The sequence below is a fragment of the Pristis pectinata genome, chromosome 10, assembly GCF_009764475.1.
Source record: "Pristis pectinata isolate sPriPec2 chromosome 10, sPriPec2.1.pri, whole genome shotgun sequence".
NCBI classification, from domain to species: domain Eukaryota; kingdom Metazoa; phylum Chordata; class Chondrichthyes; order Rhinopristiformes; family Pristidae; genus Pristis; species Pristis pectinata.
In genome coordinates this window covers 94,398,605-94,417,059 of record NC_067414.1, presented here as the reverse complement: position 1 = coordinate 94,417,059, position 18,455 = coordinate 94,398,605, and the positions used below count along the sequence as shown (strand labels likewise).

Sequence of the window (18,455 nt, the reverse complement as noted above, 5' to 3'; positions counted from 1 at the left end):
CTCTGGGGGCAGCCCACAAGTGTCGCTACGCTTCCGGTGCCAACATAGCATGTCCACAACTTCCTAACCCGTACATCTTTGGAATGTGAGAGGAAACCGGAGCACCTGGAGGAAACCCATGCAGTCAACAGGGAGAATGTATAAACTCCTTACAGGCAGCGGTGGGAATTGAACCCGGGTTGCTGGCGCTGTAATAGCGTTACGCTAACCACTACACTACCGTGGGCCACATGACCGACTGCTCATCATGTTCCTTATGTTGTTATCCTGGATAAGAACACAAGAAAATCCTGGAACTCTCAGCATTGTGGATACGCCCATACCTGCAGCGGTTCAACAAGGCAGCTAACTGCCACCTTCTCAAGGGCATTTAGAGGTGGACAATCAAATGCTGGCTCAGCCCACATCCCTGGAATGAATAAAAAAAATGGTTCTGACGAAGGGTCTACAACCTGAATTGTTTATTCTGTTTCTTTTTTCCACAGATGGTGCTTCGCGTTTCTTGCATTTTCTTTTTCTATTTCAGATTTCAAGCATCTACAGACACAAGAGACTGCAGATGCTGGAATCTGGAGGAGGAACAATAAACAAGATGCTGGAGGAACTCAGCGGATCAGGCAGCATCCAGGGAGGGAAATGGATAGTTAACATTTCCGGTTGAGATCCTTCATCTTCCAGAAACATCTGGAAATGGAGAGTCGTCCAGAAATGTCGACTGCCCTTTTCCCTCCACGGATGCTGCCTGACCTGCTGAGATCTCCCGGCAGTTTGTTTCCAGCACCTGCAGTTCTTTTATACCATTTATGCGGCTCTTGTGTTTGCCCTCCCCAAAAAAATCATGATTTTCCAGAAGGAGTTATGAAGGACATGTTCAGGCTAAAGAGTAGGAGACTCTTCCCCATAGCAGACAGATCTAAAACCAGAGGATCTTGTTTGAGAGTAAGGTGTTCAGCAGAGTTCCAAGGAAGATTTTTAAACCATAGAACAATACAGCACAATACAGGCCCTTTGGCCCACAATGTTATGCCGTCCTTTAAACCATGCCTAAGACTATCTAACCCCTTCCTCCCACAAATCTCCCCATTTTAAATTCCTCCATATGCTTATCTAACAATCTCTTGAACTTGACCAATGTACCTGCCTCGACCACTACCCCAGGCAGTGCATTCCATGCCCCAACCACTCTCTGGGTGAAAAACCTCCCTCTGATATCTCCCTTGAACTTCCCACCCATTACTTTAAAGCCATGCCCCCACCACTCTCTGGGTGAAAAACCTCCCTCTGATATCTCCCTTGAACTTCCCACCCATTACTTTAAAGCCATGCCCCCTTGTATTGAGCATTGGTGCCCTGGGAAAGAGGCGCTGGCTGTCTACTCTATCTATTACTCTTAATATTTTGTATACCTCTATCATGTCTCCCCTCATCCTCCTTCTCTCCAAAGAGTATCAAGAGAGTGGGTGGAATTTGGAAAGCACTGCCTGAGTGGGTAATGGAGGCAGAAGCTCTCACAATATCATCACTTGCATTAGCAAGGTATAGGCAGTTACAAGACCAAGTGCTGGTAAAAGAGATTAATATAAATGGGTAATTGATGGAGATGATGGCCTATTTCTGAGTGGTATGACTCTATGACTGTGAATTCCCTTTGTTATTTTCATGCCCAGCTGACATAAAACCAACAGGTACAAGATAGGCACAGGTCAGACATTGTCTCCAAGGACATGTCTTGTTGCAGACTTTGGATTTGATTGACAGCCACTGCAGCAGGCGGAAGCGGAAGGGGCGGGCGGAGTTGTCCTCCCGGCCTTGGAAGATGGCGGTAGCGTCGGCAACGCGGGTTCTGCTGGCGGTTTGCCGGACGCCAATGGCTCCGTCTCTTTGGGCCTCCGCTTGGCGCTTTCCACCGGACACCATCAGAGGCCACCGGCCGCCGCTGACTCCGGGACTGATGCCAGCCCGAGGGCTGAGAGAAAGTGAGTACGAAGGAGGGCCGGCGGCACACGCGTGTTGGGTGACGCTGGCGGGGCGGGGCGCGTTTTGATTGACAGCGGGTCCGGAGCCAATTGGCTGGCAGATTGACCGTGCTGTGCGTTGATTGCCAGGCGTCGCAGCCAATTGGTTGGTGGATGGGCGTGTCTGCGCTGCTCCACCCTCTCTCGGTTTACAGCAGCAAGGAGACCTGAGGGAGCAGGACAGAAAAATGCAGATGCTGGAAATCTGAAACAAAAGCACAAAATGCCTCAAGCATTTAGCAGTTAGGCTGCATTTGGAGGGAGAAACAGTGTTAAGTTTGTGGTCAAATGCACGACTTCGTATATGCACAGGCGTAATAAAAAACTTACTTGCATCAGCATCACAGGGACATAGCATTTTATTGGTTTATTATTGTCGCTTGTACTGCAGTACAGTGAAAAACTTGTCTTGCATTCTGTCCATACAGGTCTATTCATTACAGCAGTGCATTGAGGTAGCATTGGTTTATTATTGTCGCTTGTACTTCAGTACAGTGAAAAACTTGTCTAGCATACCGATCGTACAAGTCAATTCATTACACAGTGCAGTTACATTGGGTTAGTACAGGGTGCATTGAGGTAGTACAGGTAAAAACAATAACAGTACAGAGTAAAGTGTCACAGCTACAGAGAAAGTACAGTGCAATAAGGTGCAAGGTCACAACAAGGTAGATTGTGAGGTCAGAGTCCATCTCATTGCGTAAGGGAACCTTTCAATACTCTTATCACCATGGGGTAGAAGCTGTCCTTAAGTCTGGTAGTACGTGCCCTCAGGCTCCTGTATATTCTACCTGATGGAGGAGGAGAGAAGAGAGAACGACGCGGGTGGCTGGGGTCTTTGATTATGCTGGCTGCTTTGCCAAGACAGCGAGAGGTAAAGGCAGAGTCCGAGGAGGGGAGGCTGGTGTCCATGATCCGCTGGGCAGTGTCCACAACTCTCTGCAGTTTCTTGTGGTCCTGGGCAGAGCAGTTGCCGTACCAAGCCGTGATGCATCCAGATAGTACGAGGTGAAAACAATAACAGAATGCAGAATAAAGTGTTACAGTAGAGAGAAAGTGCAATGCAAGTAGACAGTAAGGTGCAAGGTCATAAAAGGTTGATTATGAGGTCAGGAGTCCATCTTATTGTACTAGGTTCAATAGTTTTATAACAGGGGGATAGAAGCTGTCTTTGAGCCTGGTGGTATGTGCTTTCAGGCTTTTGTATCTTCTGCCCAATGGGAGGGGAGAGAAGAGAGAATGTCCAGGGTGGGTGGGGTTTTTGATTATGTTCGCTGCTATAACGAGGCAGCGAAAAGTGTAAACAGAATCCATGGAGGGGAGGCTGGTTTCTGTGATGTACTGAGCTGTATCCACAACTCTCTGCAGTTTCTTGCGGTCACGGGTAGAGCAGTTGCCATACCAAGCTCTGATGCATCCAGATAAGGTGCCTTCTATGTTGCATCGATGAAAATTGGTGAGCGTCAATGGGGAGATGCCCACCTTCTTCAGCCTCCTGAGGAAGTAGAGTTGCTGGTGAGCTTTCATAGCCGTGGCATCAACGTGGTTGGACCAGGACAGGCTATTGGTGACGTTCACGCCGAGGAACTTGAAACTCTCAACCCTCGCGACCTCAGCACCATTGATATAAACAGGATCATATGCACTGCCCCTCTTCCTGAAGTCAATGACCAGCTCTTCTGTTTTGGTGACATTGAGCGAAAGGTTGTTGTCATTAGAGACACAACATTCACATGAAAAACATACATTAAACATACAAAATTAAACAAGAACACAATTAGGACAATAAAACAATGTCCATTGTTGTGCAAAGTGATCATAGTGTTGCTATACTGAGGTAGTGATTTGGGTTGTGCAGTTCAAGAACTGAATGGTTGAAGGGAAGTAACTGTTCTTGAACCTGGTGGTGTGGGACTTCAGTCTTCTGTACCTCCTACCCGATGGTAGCCGTGAGAAGATAGCATGGGCCGATGATGGGGAACTTTGATGATGGATGTTGCCTTCTTGAGGCAGCGCCTTAGGTAGACACTACCGATGGTAGGGAGGGATATGCCTGTGATGTATTGGGCTGAGTGCACTACTCTCAGAAGCTTCTTGCGTTACTGCCCTTTCGATTTGCCGTACCAGACCACGAGACCATGATGAGTTAACGTTTCAAGTCAATGACATTTCCGCAGAATTGGAAAAGTGATGTACAGTTCCTTCCTAGTTCTAATGAGGGGCTGTTGACCTGAAACATTGACTTTGTTTCTCTCTCCACGGATGCAAAGTCTAACTGAGAAAAAGAATATTAACCTGCATAAATAAAATCCTTAGCTCACTGATTTTTCTAGAGAAATTACCCCGCTTTTACTGAGAGCAGTTGCTGTTGTGTTTGTTTCCTCTTCTCGTTAACTAGTTTGTTTACTGAGTAACTTTACTTCTTTGCTCGTCATTTTACTACCCACCTCCAATCCATTAGCCAGCATAGTGCTGGCAATATATAGAGATGCAGGAGACCGCAGATGCTGGAATCTGGTCCAACAAACAATTTGCTGGAAGAACTCAGCGGGTTGAGCTTCACCTGTGGGTGGGAAAGGTATTGTCGGCATTTCGGTTTGAAGCCCTGCACCCCGAAAGGTCGACAATACCTTTCTCCCCCTCACGATCTACCTTGTTGTGACCTTGCACCTTATTGCACTGCACTTTCTCTGTAGCTGTGACCCTTTACTCTGTACTGTTATTGTTTTTACCTGTACTACATCAATGCAGTCTGTACTAACTCAATGTAACTGCACTGTGTGATGAATTGACCTGTACGATCGGTAGGCAAGATGAGTTTTTCACTGTACTTCAGTACAAGTGACAATAGTAAACCAATACGATATGTGCAGTGTGAAGACATAAAATTACTATAAATTGCAAAATAGGTAAATAATGCAAAACAAAAGGAACAATGAAGCAGTGTTCACGGGTTCATGGACCGTTCAGAAATCTGATGGTGGAGGGGAAGAAGCTGTTCCTGAATCATTGAGTGTGGGTCTTCAGGCTCCTGTACCTCCTCCCCAATGGTGGTAACGAGTAGAGGACATGTCCCGGGTGGTGTGGGTCCTTGGTGAGGGATGCCGCCTTCTTGAGCATTCGTGGAACCTGAAATAAATTACCAACAATCAGCTTATTAATTATTAGCAATGGATAGGATAGTAGGGCTTGAATAGAAGTCTGGACAGAATGATTTGGGTTCACTGGAAGGACAAATGAACCAATGTCAGTGCCCTCTCCCAGTTCAACATCCCTAGTATTTAGGTTCTGGTTACACTCAAGTTGGCTACATTAGGCAGGCCACATCGCTCGCATACCCAGCACCGGACTTCCAAAAGAGCCTCTCTATCCTGAAGAGATTGTTATATGAACAGAGGAAAACATTCAAACATGATATTCCAGCCTCCTTGAGAAAATGCAGCATGCCCAGTGACTTGTGAATCTCTCACCCATGACTACACTAAATGCAGAAGGATGATTCAGGATGGGACTGAGAACCTCAAGGCCATGCATCAGGAGCACACAGCAGCCTCATGTAAGCACTGAAAGGAGTAAACCACCTCACAATTTATCCACCCCCCCACCGCCCCCTTGCTCCTCCAACCACTTCCTGCCCCTTCTGTGGCGGTGGCTGTGATTCCCATATTGGCCTCATCAGCGACCTCAGAACCTGCAGAACAGAATGGAAGTAAGGTCTCCTTGATCCTGAGGGAGTACCTAAGAAGAAGAATCTGATTCATGAAAATAAGCAACTGGATGGCTGACTGGTCTGCTCTTCTCACTATATCTGATGTCAGATTATAGAACTATTTTTTCAGTAACTCCCAGCCTAATACATGTTGTGGACAACACTAGGAAACCCCCTTGTTAAAGCCAAGTCTTTCAATAAAGCTGTGCTCATATTCATAAGTTCAAGTTACTTTATTGTCATTCACCCATATGCCATAAAAACACATGGAGGAACGAAATGTCGTTTCCCCCAGACTCTCACAACAGGGGACGTACATAAAACAGAAGACATACAATAAATGCAGACAAAAAAATTGTGCAAGTACAAATAGTGCAAAAAACGGTATATCCAGAATACAAAATTAGTTCAGAGTTAGTGCAAAACCGAGTTGGATGAAGAAAATACAGAACTCACTGTGTTGTACTAAATGTATAAACATGTTCAGCAGCAGCCAAAGTTCTTATACGCCGTTGTGCAAACCAGGGCTTTTGACACGGCATTTGTCTGAAACTGTCTCCAGGGTATTCATAAAGCCCTGTCATGGCCATGATGCTCCCATAACATGAGGAAAACATGATCACCATGCTACTGGAGAGCAGAGCGCTGATAGATAACGAAGTCTGCAGAGATACCTCCAGGTTTTTGTCCTGTTTAATGATGCAGGTGTGGAATTTTTATGCAATATCTACCATGTGTGAATAATAGCCATCAATTTAATGAATTAGATTATATTTAGAGAGGTTACTTGTGCTGAATAAGTACTACTGGATATAAATCTTGCACTGATAGAATCACGGAGTCGCAGAATCATACAGCATGGAAACAGACCCTTCGGCTCACTCATCTGTGCTGATTAAGCACATGTCTCCACCAACCCTACACCAATCCTATTTTGTATTCTCCCCACATTCCCCTCCACTCCAGCGAGAATCAATCCTCACCTACACACGAGGAGCAATTTATAGCGGGCAATTAACCTACCAAACTACACGCCGTTGGGATGTGGGGGGAAACTGGAGCACCTGGAGGAAGCCCATGGGAAGAAAACAGGGAGAATGTGCAAATTCTACTCAAACAGCACTGGAGGTCAGGATTGAACCTGGGTTGTTGGACTAAAAGAATCTCCTTTTGAGGGCTTTTCTTAATAAAATCCTCATCTGTTCAGGAGCCTGATGAGTAGTAGTGTGATTTCAGTCATTTGACTGGTGCAGTGAAGAGATGTTGTGTTTGGAGTTTGTTCACTTGATTTTTGTTGGCATTACTTGGTCCATAAAAAAGCCTACGTAACTTCTGTACCATAAACAATGATTTTCAACCGCTGCTTTTTATCTGTTTTACAGTTGTCCGGGTACAGGAGGGACAGACCATCACAGTGAGTATTGCTGGCTAAGGAAATTATTTTATTTAAAAATATGCTATAGTTGAACCATGCAACCAATAAGCAACCAGTTGCCAGAGAAAATTTCCCTTCCCTTTATTAGCTGAAGCATACAAGTACAGGGAGTTATCCTACAACTATATAAAGCATGAGACCACAGCTAGAGTACTATGATTCTATAACTCTACTGTGTGCAATTGGGGTCACCACATTTCAGCCAGGATTATTTTGGAAAGGATATAAAGGATACTGACAAAGGTCACAAAGCTATTGCTGGGAATGATTAGATGGACTTTAATTGTTTGGTTTTCGAATAGATGAGACCGAGGAGAAATTTAATTCAGCTGCATAAAATTAAGGGGGGGGGGGCTTAGAGTGAGTGGACAGCTTTCTTTGGCAGTGATTGCAGTGGTTTTCCCATTCTGATCTGAAATGTTAACTGTTTCCATAGAACCATACAGCACAAAACAGGCCCTTCGGCCCAGCTCTGGTAATTGGTTTATTATTGTCACATGTAGCAAGGAACAGTGGAAAAACTTTGTTTTGTATGCCATCCATACAGATCATTTCAAAACATCAGTACATCAGGGTAGTACAAGGGAAAAGCAACAGCAGAATGCAGAATAAAGTGTTACAGCTACAGAGAAGGTGCAGTGCAGGCAGACAATAAGGTGTAAGGCCACGTTGAGGTAGGACATGAGGTAAAGATATGCTGTCTGAACTGCTAGGTATTTCCAACACTTCCGCTTCATAGATTTAAATTAATTAGTAGAAAGTTTATTGGAGAGTTGTCAACAAATTATTTGCACCCAGAGGATTGTGGAGACCTGGAATTTGTGCCTGAATGGATGGTGGAGACAGAAATGTGGAGGTGGTTAAGAAGTACCTGGATATGTACTTGATATGTCAAAAACCTACAAATCTTTGGACCAAATCTAGGAATTAAGGTTAGCCTGAAGAGCTCATTCGTGCCCAAAGTGGACATGACAGCCTGAATGGCCACCTTAAATGCTGTAAGTTTCTGTGATTTTAAACGAGCATGGCTGTCTAGACACTATGCCTTCTAGGGATTGTGTTAGCATGGTGTTGCTCTTTTTATCTTTGAGAAACCAGGTGAAATGTCATTTTATAAAACAGATTGAAATGATCTGGAGGAACAATTAAGTGAAGGTTCAAGAGTTGTCCTCCTGACCTGGATAAAATTGACATGAACAGATTTTGACACCAACAATGCTCCAAAGGGAAAAAGCAAGTCAGAATTGTGGGTGTGAGTTTTTTAGAGGAATGATAGGGAAGTGGTAATCAACATTAGTGCACCCAGCCAAAATCAAGAGAAAGTGGAAAGGAAGGGTGAAAAAAGGGTCACAAAATTTAACAATGAGTTTTGCCTGATGAAGGATTTGTTCCTTGGCCTTGGCGAAACAGGAGATGCTGGAAATCTGGAGCAATGCAGAAAGGAGTTGGAGGAACTCAGCAGGTCAGGTAGCATCTATGGAGGGAAGTGGACAGTCGACATTTCGGGTCGACACTCTTCATCAGGATTATTTCTTGCATTCCAGCTAAGAGTCAGAAGAAGAGGTTTATAAGCTGTACACATCGCTTCCATGATGCCTTTTAAAACAAGATAAAAATGACTGTAAGGGCATTGTAATGGAATGTGTTTCCAGACATCACCATCTTCCTTTGATGCATCTACCCATAATCTGTAACTCACTGTCATAGAGTCATACAGCACGAAAACAGGCCCTTCGGCTCAACTGTCCGTGCCTACCAAGATGCCCCATCCAAGCTAATCCCATTTGTTTGGCCCATAATCTTCTAAACCTTTCCGATCCATGTACCTGTCCAACTGTCTTTTAAAAGTTGTTATTGTACCTGCCTCAACCACTTCCTCTGGCAGCTCATTCCACATAGATACTACACAGTGTTTTTAAAAAAAAGTTGCCCCTCAAATTCCTATTAAATCTTTCCACTCTCACCTTAAGCCTATGCCCTCTAGTTCTTGATTCCCCAACCCTGGGAAAAAGACTGCGTGCATTCACCCCAACTATGCTCCTTATGATATTATACACCTCTATAAGATCACCTCTCAGTCTCCTATGCTCTAACAAATAAAGTCCTGGCCTGTCCAACTTCTCCTTATAACTCAGTCCCTCAAGTCCTGGCAACATCCTTGTAAATCTCCTCTGCACTCTTTCCAGTTTAATAATATCTGTCCTATAACAGGGCGACCAAAACTGAACACAGTACTCCAAGTGAGGCCTCACTACCGTCCTCTCCAATTGCACCATGGCCTCCCAACTTTTGTACTCAGTGCCCTGACTTATGAAGGCCAGCGTGCTGGTAGCCTTCTTCACCACCCTGTCTACCTGTGACTCCATTTTCAGTGAACCATGTACTTGTACTCCAAGGTCCCTCAGTTCGACGACACTCCCCAGGGCCCTGCTGTTCACTGTGAAAGTCCAACCTGGATTTGACTTCCCAAAATGCAACACCTCGCACTAGCGCCTATCAAAATGTCTTAAATTTTTCCCCCCTCGATACCTGTTGTAGATTCACCAGACTGGCACCTTGCTTTTATGTACACTTGGTGTTTCTTCTGTCATGACCTTTACAGTCATTATCAAACAGAGAATGATCCCCTGAGTTGATTGCAACAGTGGAGCAAGGCGTATGGCAGATTACATTTTGTTGTGGAATGCATTTCTTAAGCTCACAGTTCTTGTGAACGCCTGGCTTGGAGTTGCTGTCCTGATGGAGTGTGCCCTGTCCTCAGGGCAAAGAAGTGGCTTTGTCTCTGGAAGGGCTGTGCACTGGTCATTCCAGTCAGTGATAAGGACGGATGTGTCTGCAGTAGGTAAATTGATGAGAATGGGGATAGGTAAGTGTATTCCCTGTGCTGGTTCACTGACCATCATCCGCTGACCCAACTGAGCAGATTTGTCCTTGAGTACTTACCTAGTTTGGTCTGTGGTCGTACTGCCGTGTCACTCTTGATGATGGACATTGAACTACCCCTCTCAAAAGTGCTACCGTCAGTTTTCTTCCAAGTGTTAGCTAATATGGAGGAGCATATATTTGCCAGCCGAGGGAGGATTGTAGTTAGCAATCAGTGGTTTCCTTATGCATGTTACCCATCCTGAAATCATACTGAGTTTCTTCTTCATACGTTGTACTCTTCATTTCCAAAAAAGTGAACTATTCACTTTTTATTGATCTGACTAGGCAGATCCTGTACTAATCATCAGTGTATGGGTTTCTATGTCTTCACCTCCCCCTCCAATTCCTCCAGTAGTTTATATTGCAATAATATCTCTGTAGTGATGACATTGCCACTAATCTTCTAGATTTGGAGCATTTGTTCAGACAGTGTAAGTCAGGGACATTGACAGTGGTTCTCAAGATTCTAAGGCAGAAAATGTATTCCGAAGTTATGTTGAGAGCTTTGATTGTTGTAGCAATTTATCCTTGGCCCATAACAGCGAGAGTCCGTCTTCACCTTTGCATTTGGGTGAATTCCACTTTTGTTGAATTATCCCTAAGAACTCAGGATTGTTCCTGACCAATAAATGCATCGTAATCACCTTCTACAATGGCCACACTCATCCATTCTGCTTTCAGATTGAAGGGAAGATAGTTAAAGACTTGGCAGTAGCTTCTGAACCTCCAAATCCTTCGGGACAGTGTCCAATCTGCAGGTGGAATCTGAAACATAAATATAACTATACAGTAAGTATGTTACCTAAGTTATATTTCTGTATATTGTCAATTTGTGTAGTAGGGATTTTTAATCAGTGATTTTCAGTAATGCAGCCACAAAGATGGTGGATGAAAGGTGAAAATCCAGATTGTTTGAGGCAAATGGTTTTAGCTATCTTTAAGGGAATGCTAATTATGTAAGTCAAGGAGAACAGATATGCTGATGGTTAAATGAAGTAGGGGCGAGGGGAAAATTGTTTGGCACATAAACGCCAGCATGTTCTGTTTTTCTACTATGAATTCTATTTAATGCTGTGTGAATTACAATAGGAAGAATCCCATATGAAATGCATTTAGATAGTCTACTGAACATGAACACATTTTCCTTGTAATTTTCCAGGCCTACAAGTAAATAAGTGACAATTGAAGAATCTCCTTAGTTTTAGGCTCTTCAGAGATTGGGCTGAGAAACACTGTTGGGTTAAGTTATGAAAAAGAAATATTCTACAGCTTACACTAGCATATTGGTTGTGCTTGGTACTGATGTTGGTGCCCGCAATAGAAAGTGTTCCCTTCCCTATGTTTTGACCAATATTGATTCGTCAATTGGCATTGATAAGATTACCTTATCAATGTCATGTTGCTGTGAGTGGGAAATTACAGTGCACAATTCAGCTGTTGTGTTTCCTTTTGTGTTCATGTTTCAGAAAAGTACTGTGGGACATAATGAAAGCTTCTGTAGAAACGCAAGTCTTTCTTTCTGACAACAGTTTATTTTCATCTTGTCTCCCTTGGTCAGAGCTAGCCTACTCAACTGCCAGTCTATTACTTGAGCACTGGACTGATATTGTCTTGAATCGTAAGAATGTGGCAGGAGTTGACTAAACGTCTTCCTTCTACTGTGCCTGCTTGTATATGCTGTGCCCCATATATTTTCACCAGCAATTTCTCTGACCTTGGCCAAACTAATTCAAAGTTCTGCCCACCGAGCCCACACCGACCATTAAGCACACATCTACACCAATTAACCCCCTCTTGTGTTCTCCCCACGTTCCCATCAGTTCCCATCGAATATTACAGGCAATTTACAGCGGCCAATTAACCTATCAACCTGCACACCTTTGGAACATGGGAGGAAACTGGAGCACCCAGAGGAAACCCATGTGGTCACAGGGAGAACGTGTAAACTCCACACAGACAGCACTGGAGGTCAGGATGGAACCCGGGTCGCTGGAGCTGTGAGGCAGCAGCTCTACCCGCTGTGCCACTTGTGCCGTCACCCGTAATTCTATGGCTTGAACAGATGTAGAGTTTCAGATGTAAGTGAGTTAAATGAATAGCCTTCAACTTGGTAAATTGGTTTATTATTGTCACATGTACTGAAGTACAGTGAAAAACTTTGTTTTGCATGCCATCCATAAGATCATTTCATTACCACGGTGCATTGAGGTAGTACAAGGGAAAACAGTAACAGAATGCAGAATAAAATGTAACAGCTACAGAGAAAGTGCAGTGCAGGCAGACAATAAGGTGCAAGGCCATAGCAAGGTAGAATGTGAGGTCAAGAGTCCATCTTATCGTACTAGGGGACCGTTCAATCGTCTTCTAACAGCGGGATAGAAGCTTAGTGGTTGCTTATCGCTTCTCTGCCTGGGACAATTTCCAGGTAGAAAACTGGTTACACCAATTTGAAACAGGGCAAAGTGCTCTAACAGCTTCTAAAGCATTCACTGGACAGACTAGACAGAGCTTCTGCTGACCATCAGCTATGAAATGGGTCTTCACAATTGTATGATCTTCTCCTGTTCCTTTTCGCGTTCTTATGTGATGCAAGCTGAGAAATTAGCAGTCACACAATCCTGGGGGTACAGTTAGCTGAATCAATGTGGACACCTTCATTCTACCTCAAATTGAGGCTTTGCTGTGGCGAGAAAATCAGGGAGATATCTAGTGTCATCTTCGATGCTCTTTCAACTAATGTCAGTTGACGGATTTTTGCTGTAGCATTTGACTACCTAATAATCATGGCTTTACAATCACATTTTGACATTGTGATTCTCTACATGGATGCAGTTTTAATTGGATGTGATTCAGTGGCAAACTTTGCTTTAAATAGTTTATACATTAAAGGCACAAGTTTAATATCCCATGAAAACACAGAAAACCACATAAAAGATGTGGGGGAGGAATTGGGTTGAAAGAACATTGTTTAATTGTGTTCTATTGTATGGCATCTAAACTAAGTATCTATATCTCCAGTCATTGGCTAAACTCTCCTGGTTTGTATCTTACATTCCTTCTGTCATTGCATCCACTGGCAGAATAGAAACAATATTGTTTCCCCCACCCCTGCCCCCTGCAACTGCCGACCCAAAGCGAGCCTTGTATAGTTTGGTGATGGATGATTGAGGAGTGGAAATGTGACTGGATGTGGTGATTGTGTTCCAGCTCAGATACGTGCTATCCTGCACTGTGCTGTCATAAAATAGGGAGTTTTTTTTCTGTGCATTCCATTTATTAGGCACCTGGCTATGTTGTTAAGGTACATTGAGTACTTCTGAAGCAGAATAGGTTTTGTTTCTCAACTCCAAACCAGCTAAATTTTCCCCTTCAGTGGTTCTGCACTTCACTGTTTTCTTGCTGCATTAGGTCTCCATTCAAAGATGAAGGCATTTCTTCTCTGAGAGTATTGTAAATTTTGGCATTCTCTACCCCACGGAGCAGGAGATGATGACTCATTAAGTATAATCAAGGCTGAGATAGACCTTTGGATTACAGGGGCAATCAAGCGTTACAGGGAGTGGGTAGGAAGGTCAGATCACCTACAGAGTGGAGGGGTGGGGTGAAGTTGAGGGGCTATTTGATGCACCTCTGGTCCTAATTTCGTATGTTCTTCTGTGATGCTAGCATGTAATCTGAACTGAATTTCCTGTTCTGCCCTCTTTGGGCTGAGATGCTAAACCAGTGTCTCCTTAGGTGGGTATAAAAGATCTGAAGGTGTTATTTGAAGGAGAGTGGAGGATTTTTTTCCAGCAGCGTGGCCAAATTTTTATCCCTCATTGAAATGTAAAGCAGATTATTCAGTCAACCTGACACTGCGCAAACCGACACAGCATTTTCTTTATTACGACAGACTATACTTCTGGAGGACTTTGTTGGCTGCAGAACAGTTTGTGGCATTCTGAGGTCACTATAATTCCAGTTACACTGAGTGTGTTTTCCCGATCCATATCCTATAAATCGTTAATGTCTGCCTAAAATTCTCCCTCCTCCTCAACTCCAAAGCATGCATGCAACCCCACTCTATAGACAGACGCACATACGTACATAAACACACATGCACGCGTGCACACACTTTCACTTTCACCCTACCTCAGCCCATCAGAATTGACGTCCATGCTTTTGCCATGTCCTAGTTAGTGTCTCACTGAAAGTACTTCACAGAGTGAATTACATTTTAAAGTCCAATGATTTTTGTAATACAAGGATGTCCTGGTTATAGTATGGAAGTACAGTAGTTAAATTACTGTACGAGCAATCAAAAGGCCTGAACTATGATATGGAGACGTGAGTTGAAATACCACCATGGTGTCTGAAGAATTTAAATTCACTCAATAATTTAGAATAAAGAGCTAACATTTTTAACAGTGACCACAAAATTGATATGTTGTCATTAAAATCCATCTAGTCCCCGATATCCTTTAGGGAAGGAAATTTGTTCTTGCCAGTTGTGATTCCATATCCACTGTAATGTGCTCGAGTCTTAGTGGCCCTCTGAAATAATTTTGCAAATCTCTCGGTTTATGGTCAATGAAGGAAGGGCAGTAAACTGGCCTAGCAGTCTCAGTGCGCGCTGCCCCCGGGAGGACTGCGTTGCGCCCATCTCCTTGTGGGTTGTAGGTTTGCGCGGAGGGTGTGGCGAAAGATGCAAGGGTCCTTGTCACGTTTTATCCCCAGCAGCTGTGTAACAGAGGATTATCTGATCTATGGGCTGTTTCCGGGGACACACACAGAGACGGACGTCAACTGCTGCTGGAAGGTCATCAACTCGGTGAAAGACACCCTTTGGTCTGCCCAAAACTTGTTGGTCTCCCAGCACTGCGAGATGTCCTTAGGGGAATGCTGCCGACTGGTACATTCCAGGCTGTAGGAGTACGTGCTGAGGGACGCACTGAAGCTGGGTGCAGCCAACGCAAGGGCTCGGTGGGGAAGGACTACAGTTTAAGGTTCTTCTGCCACTGGAGTGGGAGGGGCAGGGTCAGGCGAGGAAGCCGCTTAAATATTGTAAATATGGGATTGAGGTAGCACCCCAGGGAGCCACACGGTGTGGCATCGGTGCTGTTTTTTATATATAAAAAGGTAACACTAATTATTGATCAGTACACGAATGTAAAGATTTGCACTGTTTTATTGTAGTGTATAGTTTTTTTTATGATGAACAAAGTTTATTTTGAAATTTTTAAAAAGTGAATGATGCCCACAACCTGTGAATGTATAAATAACCTTTGTGGTGTTGCCCACAAACATCTTTGAGATGTGATCACTCTCTTTGATGATGACTATTGCAAGCTCAGTGCAAGCAAGACACTTGGTACTTGGGACAGGCCTCATCAAAAGAAGCATGTTTAATTTGGTAGTTGCAACATTTCAGCCCATGGATTTACCAAGATAATGTCCCTAAAATGGGGATTTATTATTAAAACAAGTTAGTAGTTACTCATAGAGACATAGGAGATTGCAGGTGCTGGAATCTGGAGCAACACAAAAGGAACTCAGCAGGTCAGGCAGCATCTGTGGAGGGAAATGGACAGTCAATGTTTCGGGTCGAGAACCTTCATCTGGACTAGAAGTTACTCATAAAAATGTGCATGTCTTTCACGACCTCAAATCCTTCAAAACAGTATCCAAGAAATGAAGTATTTTCGAAGTGCAATTGTTAGGTCATACGAGAAATATATTTAATTTGCTCGTACCAAGCTCCCACGAATGGCACTCTGTGCACAGCCTGTAATTCCTCCAAACAACTTAACTGTATTAAGTTAAGCATTGACCAAGACACCAGCATAACTTCTCCGCTGAGTAATAATAGTAATGGTTCTTTTATGCCTAAAAGAACAGATCTGGGTGCAGCCTTGCCTCATCCAGAACGTGGCATGTCTTGATGCACAACCTGGATTTTGTGCTTTTGTTCCTTGAACCCACAACCTTCTGACTCTGGTGAGAATGTTACTAACACAGCCATGAGTATCATGGTGTCACAATTCCAGAAGGGTAGTAGATTGTCCTCATTGTGTCTCTGTTACAGATCAGTCAGAGAGCAGAGGAGACCAGTTTGTTTGTATATTAGAACCAAGGAGAAGGACACTGGGCGAGTGATGTCCCTCTGTATTGTTCAGTGGTTTTAAGTAGTGTGGGAACTTTGGTGACATGGTGAAGAATGCTGAGGTAAAGACTGTGGACACTGCAGCTGCTATGCCCAATCTGTCCTTGTAATGACGGAAGAACTCTTAAGTGGCCAAATTGGGAGGAATTTTAACTCGTATCAGGACTTTAAGACTAAGCAGAATATCTTGTGATAAGATTATTTGTTGATGAAACAAGACAAAAGTAATTCTATATTTGAAGTACTTGAAAATATTTTGGCATTCTTTCACACATATTGATACTTGCCAATTCGCCTCTTCTATCCAATTCGCCTCTTCTATTCAAGTTCTGATTAACTGAACTGAACCTGCTAACTCCATTCACTTTGAATCTATGCTGTCGACCAAAAGCTTTCGACCCGTATGACTAGGATGATTTGGAACTCAAATCCCAGAGGCTGACAGCAGAGCCTGTTAATCTACTGAATGGGGTCTTACCCTTTCATGAGTGCAGTCAATCAGGGAATGCCTGACTCCTTCCAGTTGGCTGTTCTCGACAGCAGAAGCAAATTAAACATAGTTATCCCCACAGTATCATAAATCTGATCCTGGCGTCAGGAGAAGACAGCATAAAGACAGGATTAAGCCATTCACCCACTCAAGGTGAATATGCTGTTCATTTAAATCATTGCTGCTCTGTAACTCTACCAAGCTTGGTTTTGTAACCTTTAACCTGCCCTGCCTAACCATCAGTTAATATCAGCTAATTGATCAAAGCCAGTTTTGTAAATAATTGTATTGCCCCTGAACCACTTAGCTCTAATATTATTGTGCCACCTTTTTCTGGACTTCACCATCAGAGGAAATGGTTCCTCCGTGTCATCTCCTTTAATCTTCTTAAATGCTTCAATTAGATCACCTTTTATCGTGAAGGAATTAGACTGAAGAGTGCAAACATGGGGCTTTGGTCTCAGGTATCTGTAAAATCAAGAATCTAACTTGCCTATTGGAACCGGTTGGCCAAAGTCATTGTGAGAGCAATTGCTTGACTGGTGTGGTCCTGAAACAGGATCTAGTTGAAGCCCCAGGATAAGAGCACCAAGTAAGTTAATTACTGGCTTATTAGCACACTACAGACTTCCCCCTTCACCTCTCAGCTATCATTTCACTTCAAGAAGGGCTTAACTAGATGATCAATATTTACTTCAAATTCCAGAATTTTTGAGTCTTTAGAAATCTCGTTCAGCCAAGGTTGGCAGACGCTCAAGAATGTGGCAGTGCTGAATGCAAAGTAAATATGCTTCACTGCAGTGAACAATTCCTTGCACAAATATTGGGTGTTGGACTTCCCTTGACTTTTAAATTAAGTTAGTATTTTGCTGGCTGAGCCCTAAGATTTTTAATTAAATGAAAAAAGAATGGCCAAGCTATTTCAGTGTGCTTACAGAGGGAAGTGTGTGGATACAGCACAGAATATGAGGAATTTACCATAAAGAGTTAATGCAATTGCTCAGTCACTGAGCTAAAGGCAGCTGTGGTCGGTTACTGTGAATGGAGAACTTTGGAATAAAGAAAGGCTTGACAAGAATACTTAAAGAAAGCAAATAGTTTTGAGAAATGTAGCGCGGGGAGTGGTGTTTGCGAGGCAGGGGAGGAGAATGATTATATGAGTGGACAACCTCAATTCACTGGGCAGAAGTCTTGATAACCACTGCCAGATAGCCACACAGTTTAGTTATTGAAAAATTAGCTCATTTGGCAAATAATTATTTCAACAACAGAGCAGAGTATTTGTTAAATGTTGAGAGATTGGATACTGTTGACCACACCAGTCAAGTACTGCTCTCCCACAATGACTTTGGCCAACTGGTTCCAATAGGCAAGTTAGACTCTTGATTTTACAGATACCTGAGACCAAAGCCCTATGTTTGCACTCTTCAGTCTAATTCCTTCATGATAAAAGGTGATCTAATTGAAGCATTTAAGATGATTAAAGGAGATGACCGAGAGGAACCATTTCCTCTGATGGTGAAGTCCAGGAAAAGGTGACACAATAATATCAGAGCTAAGTATGTGCTTGTACACCAGTCACTGAAGGCCAACATGCAGGTGCAAATGGCATATTAGCCTTTATTATGAAAAGATTTGAATGCAGGTGGAAAAAGGCTTATTGCAATTGCATAAAATCTTGGCGAGACTGAACCTGGGGAAGTGTATACAGTTTTGGTTTCCTTACTTAAGAAAGTACT

At 43.4% G+C, this 18,455-nt stretch overlaps 1 protein-coding gene across 3 annotated transcripts in view; it reads left to right on the top strand.

Moving 5' to 3' along the window:
• Positions 1-1,795: 1,795 nt before the first annotated feature.
• Positions 1,796-18,455, top strand: part of mrps18a (mitochondrial ribosomal protein S18A) — an 88,546-nt gene continuing 71,886 nt past the window's right edge. For 2 of the 3 annotated variants that reach the window (XM_052024745.1, XM_052024747.1), the window contains exons 1-3: positions 1,796-1,976; positions 7,107-7,138; positions 10,766-10,873. In XM_052024745.1, the coding sequence (XP_051880705.1) occupies positions 1,817-1,976; positions 7,107-7,138; positions 10,766-10,873 (300 nt within the window). In that variant the 5' untranslated portion in view covers positions 1,796-1,816. The remainder of the gene's footprint in view (positions 1,977-7,106; positions 7,139-10,765; positions 10,874-18,455) is intronic. The other variant, XM_052024746.1, reaches the window with a different exon arrangement.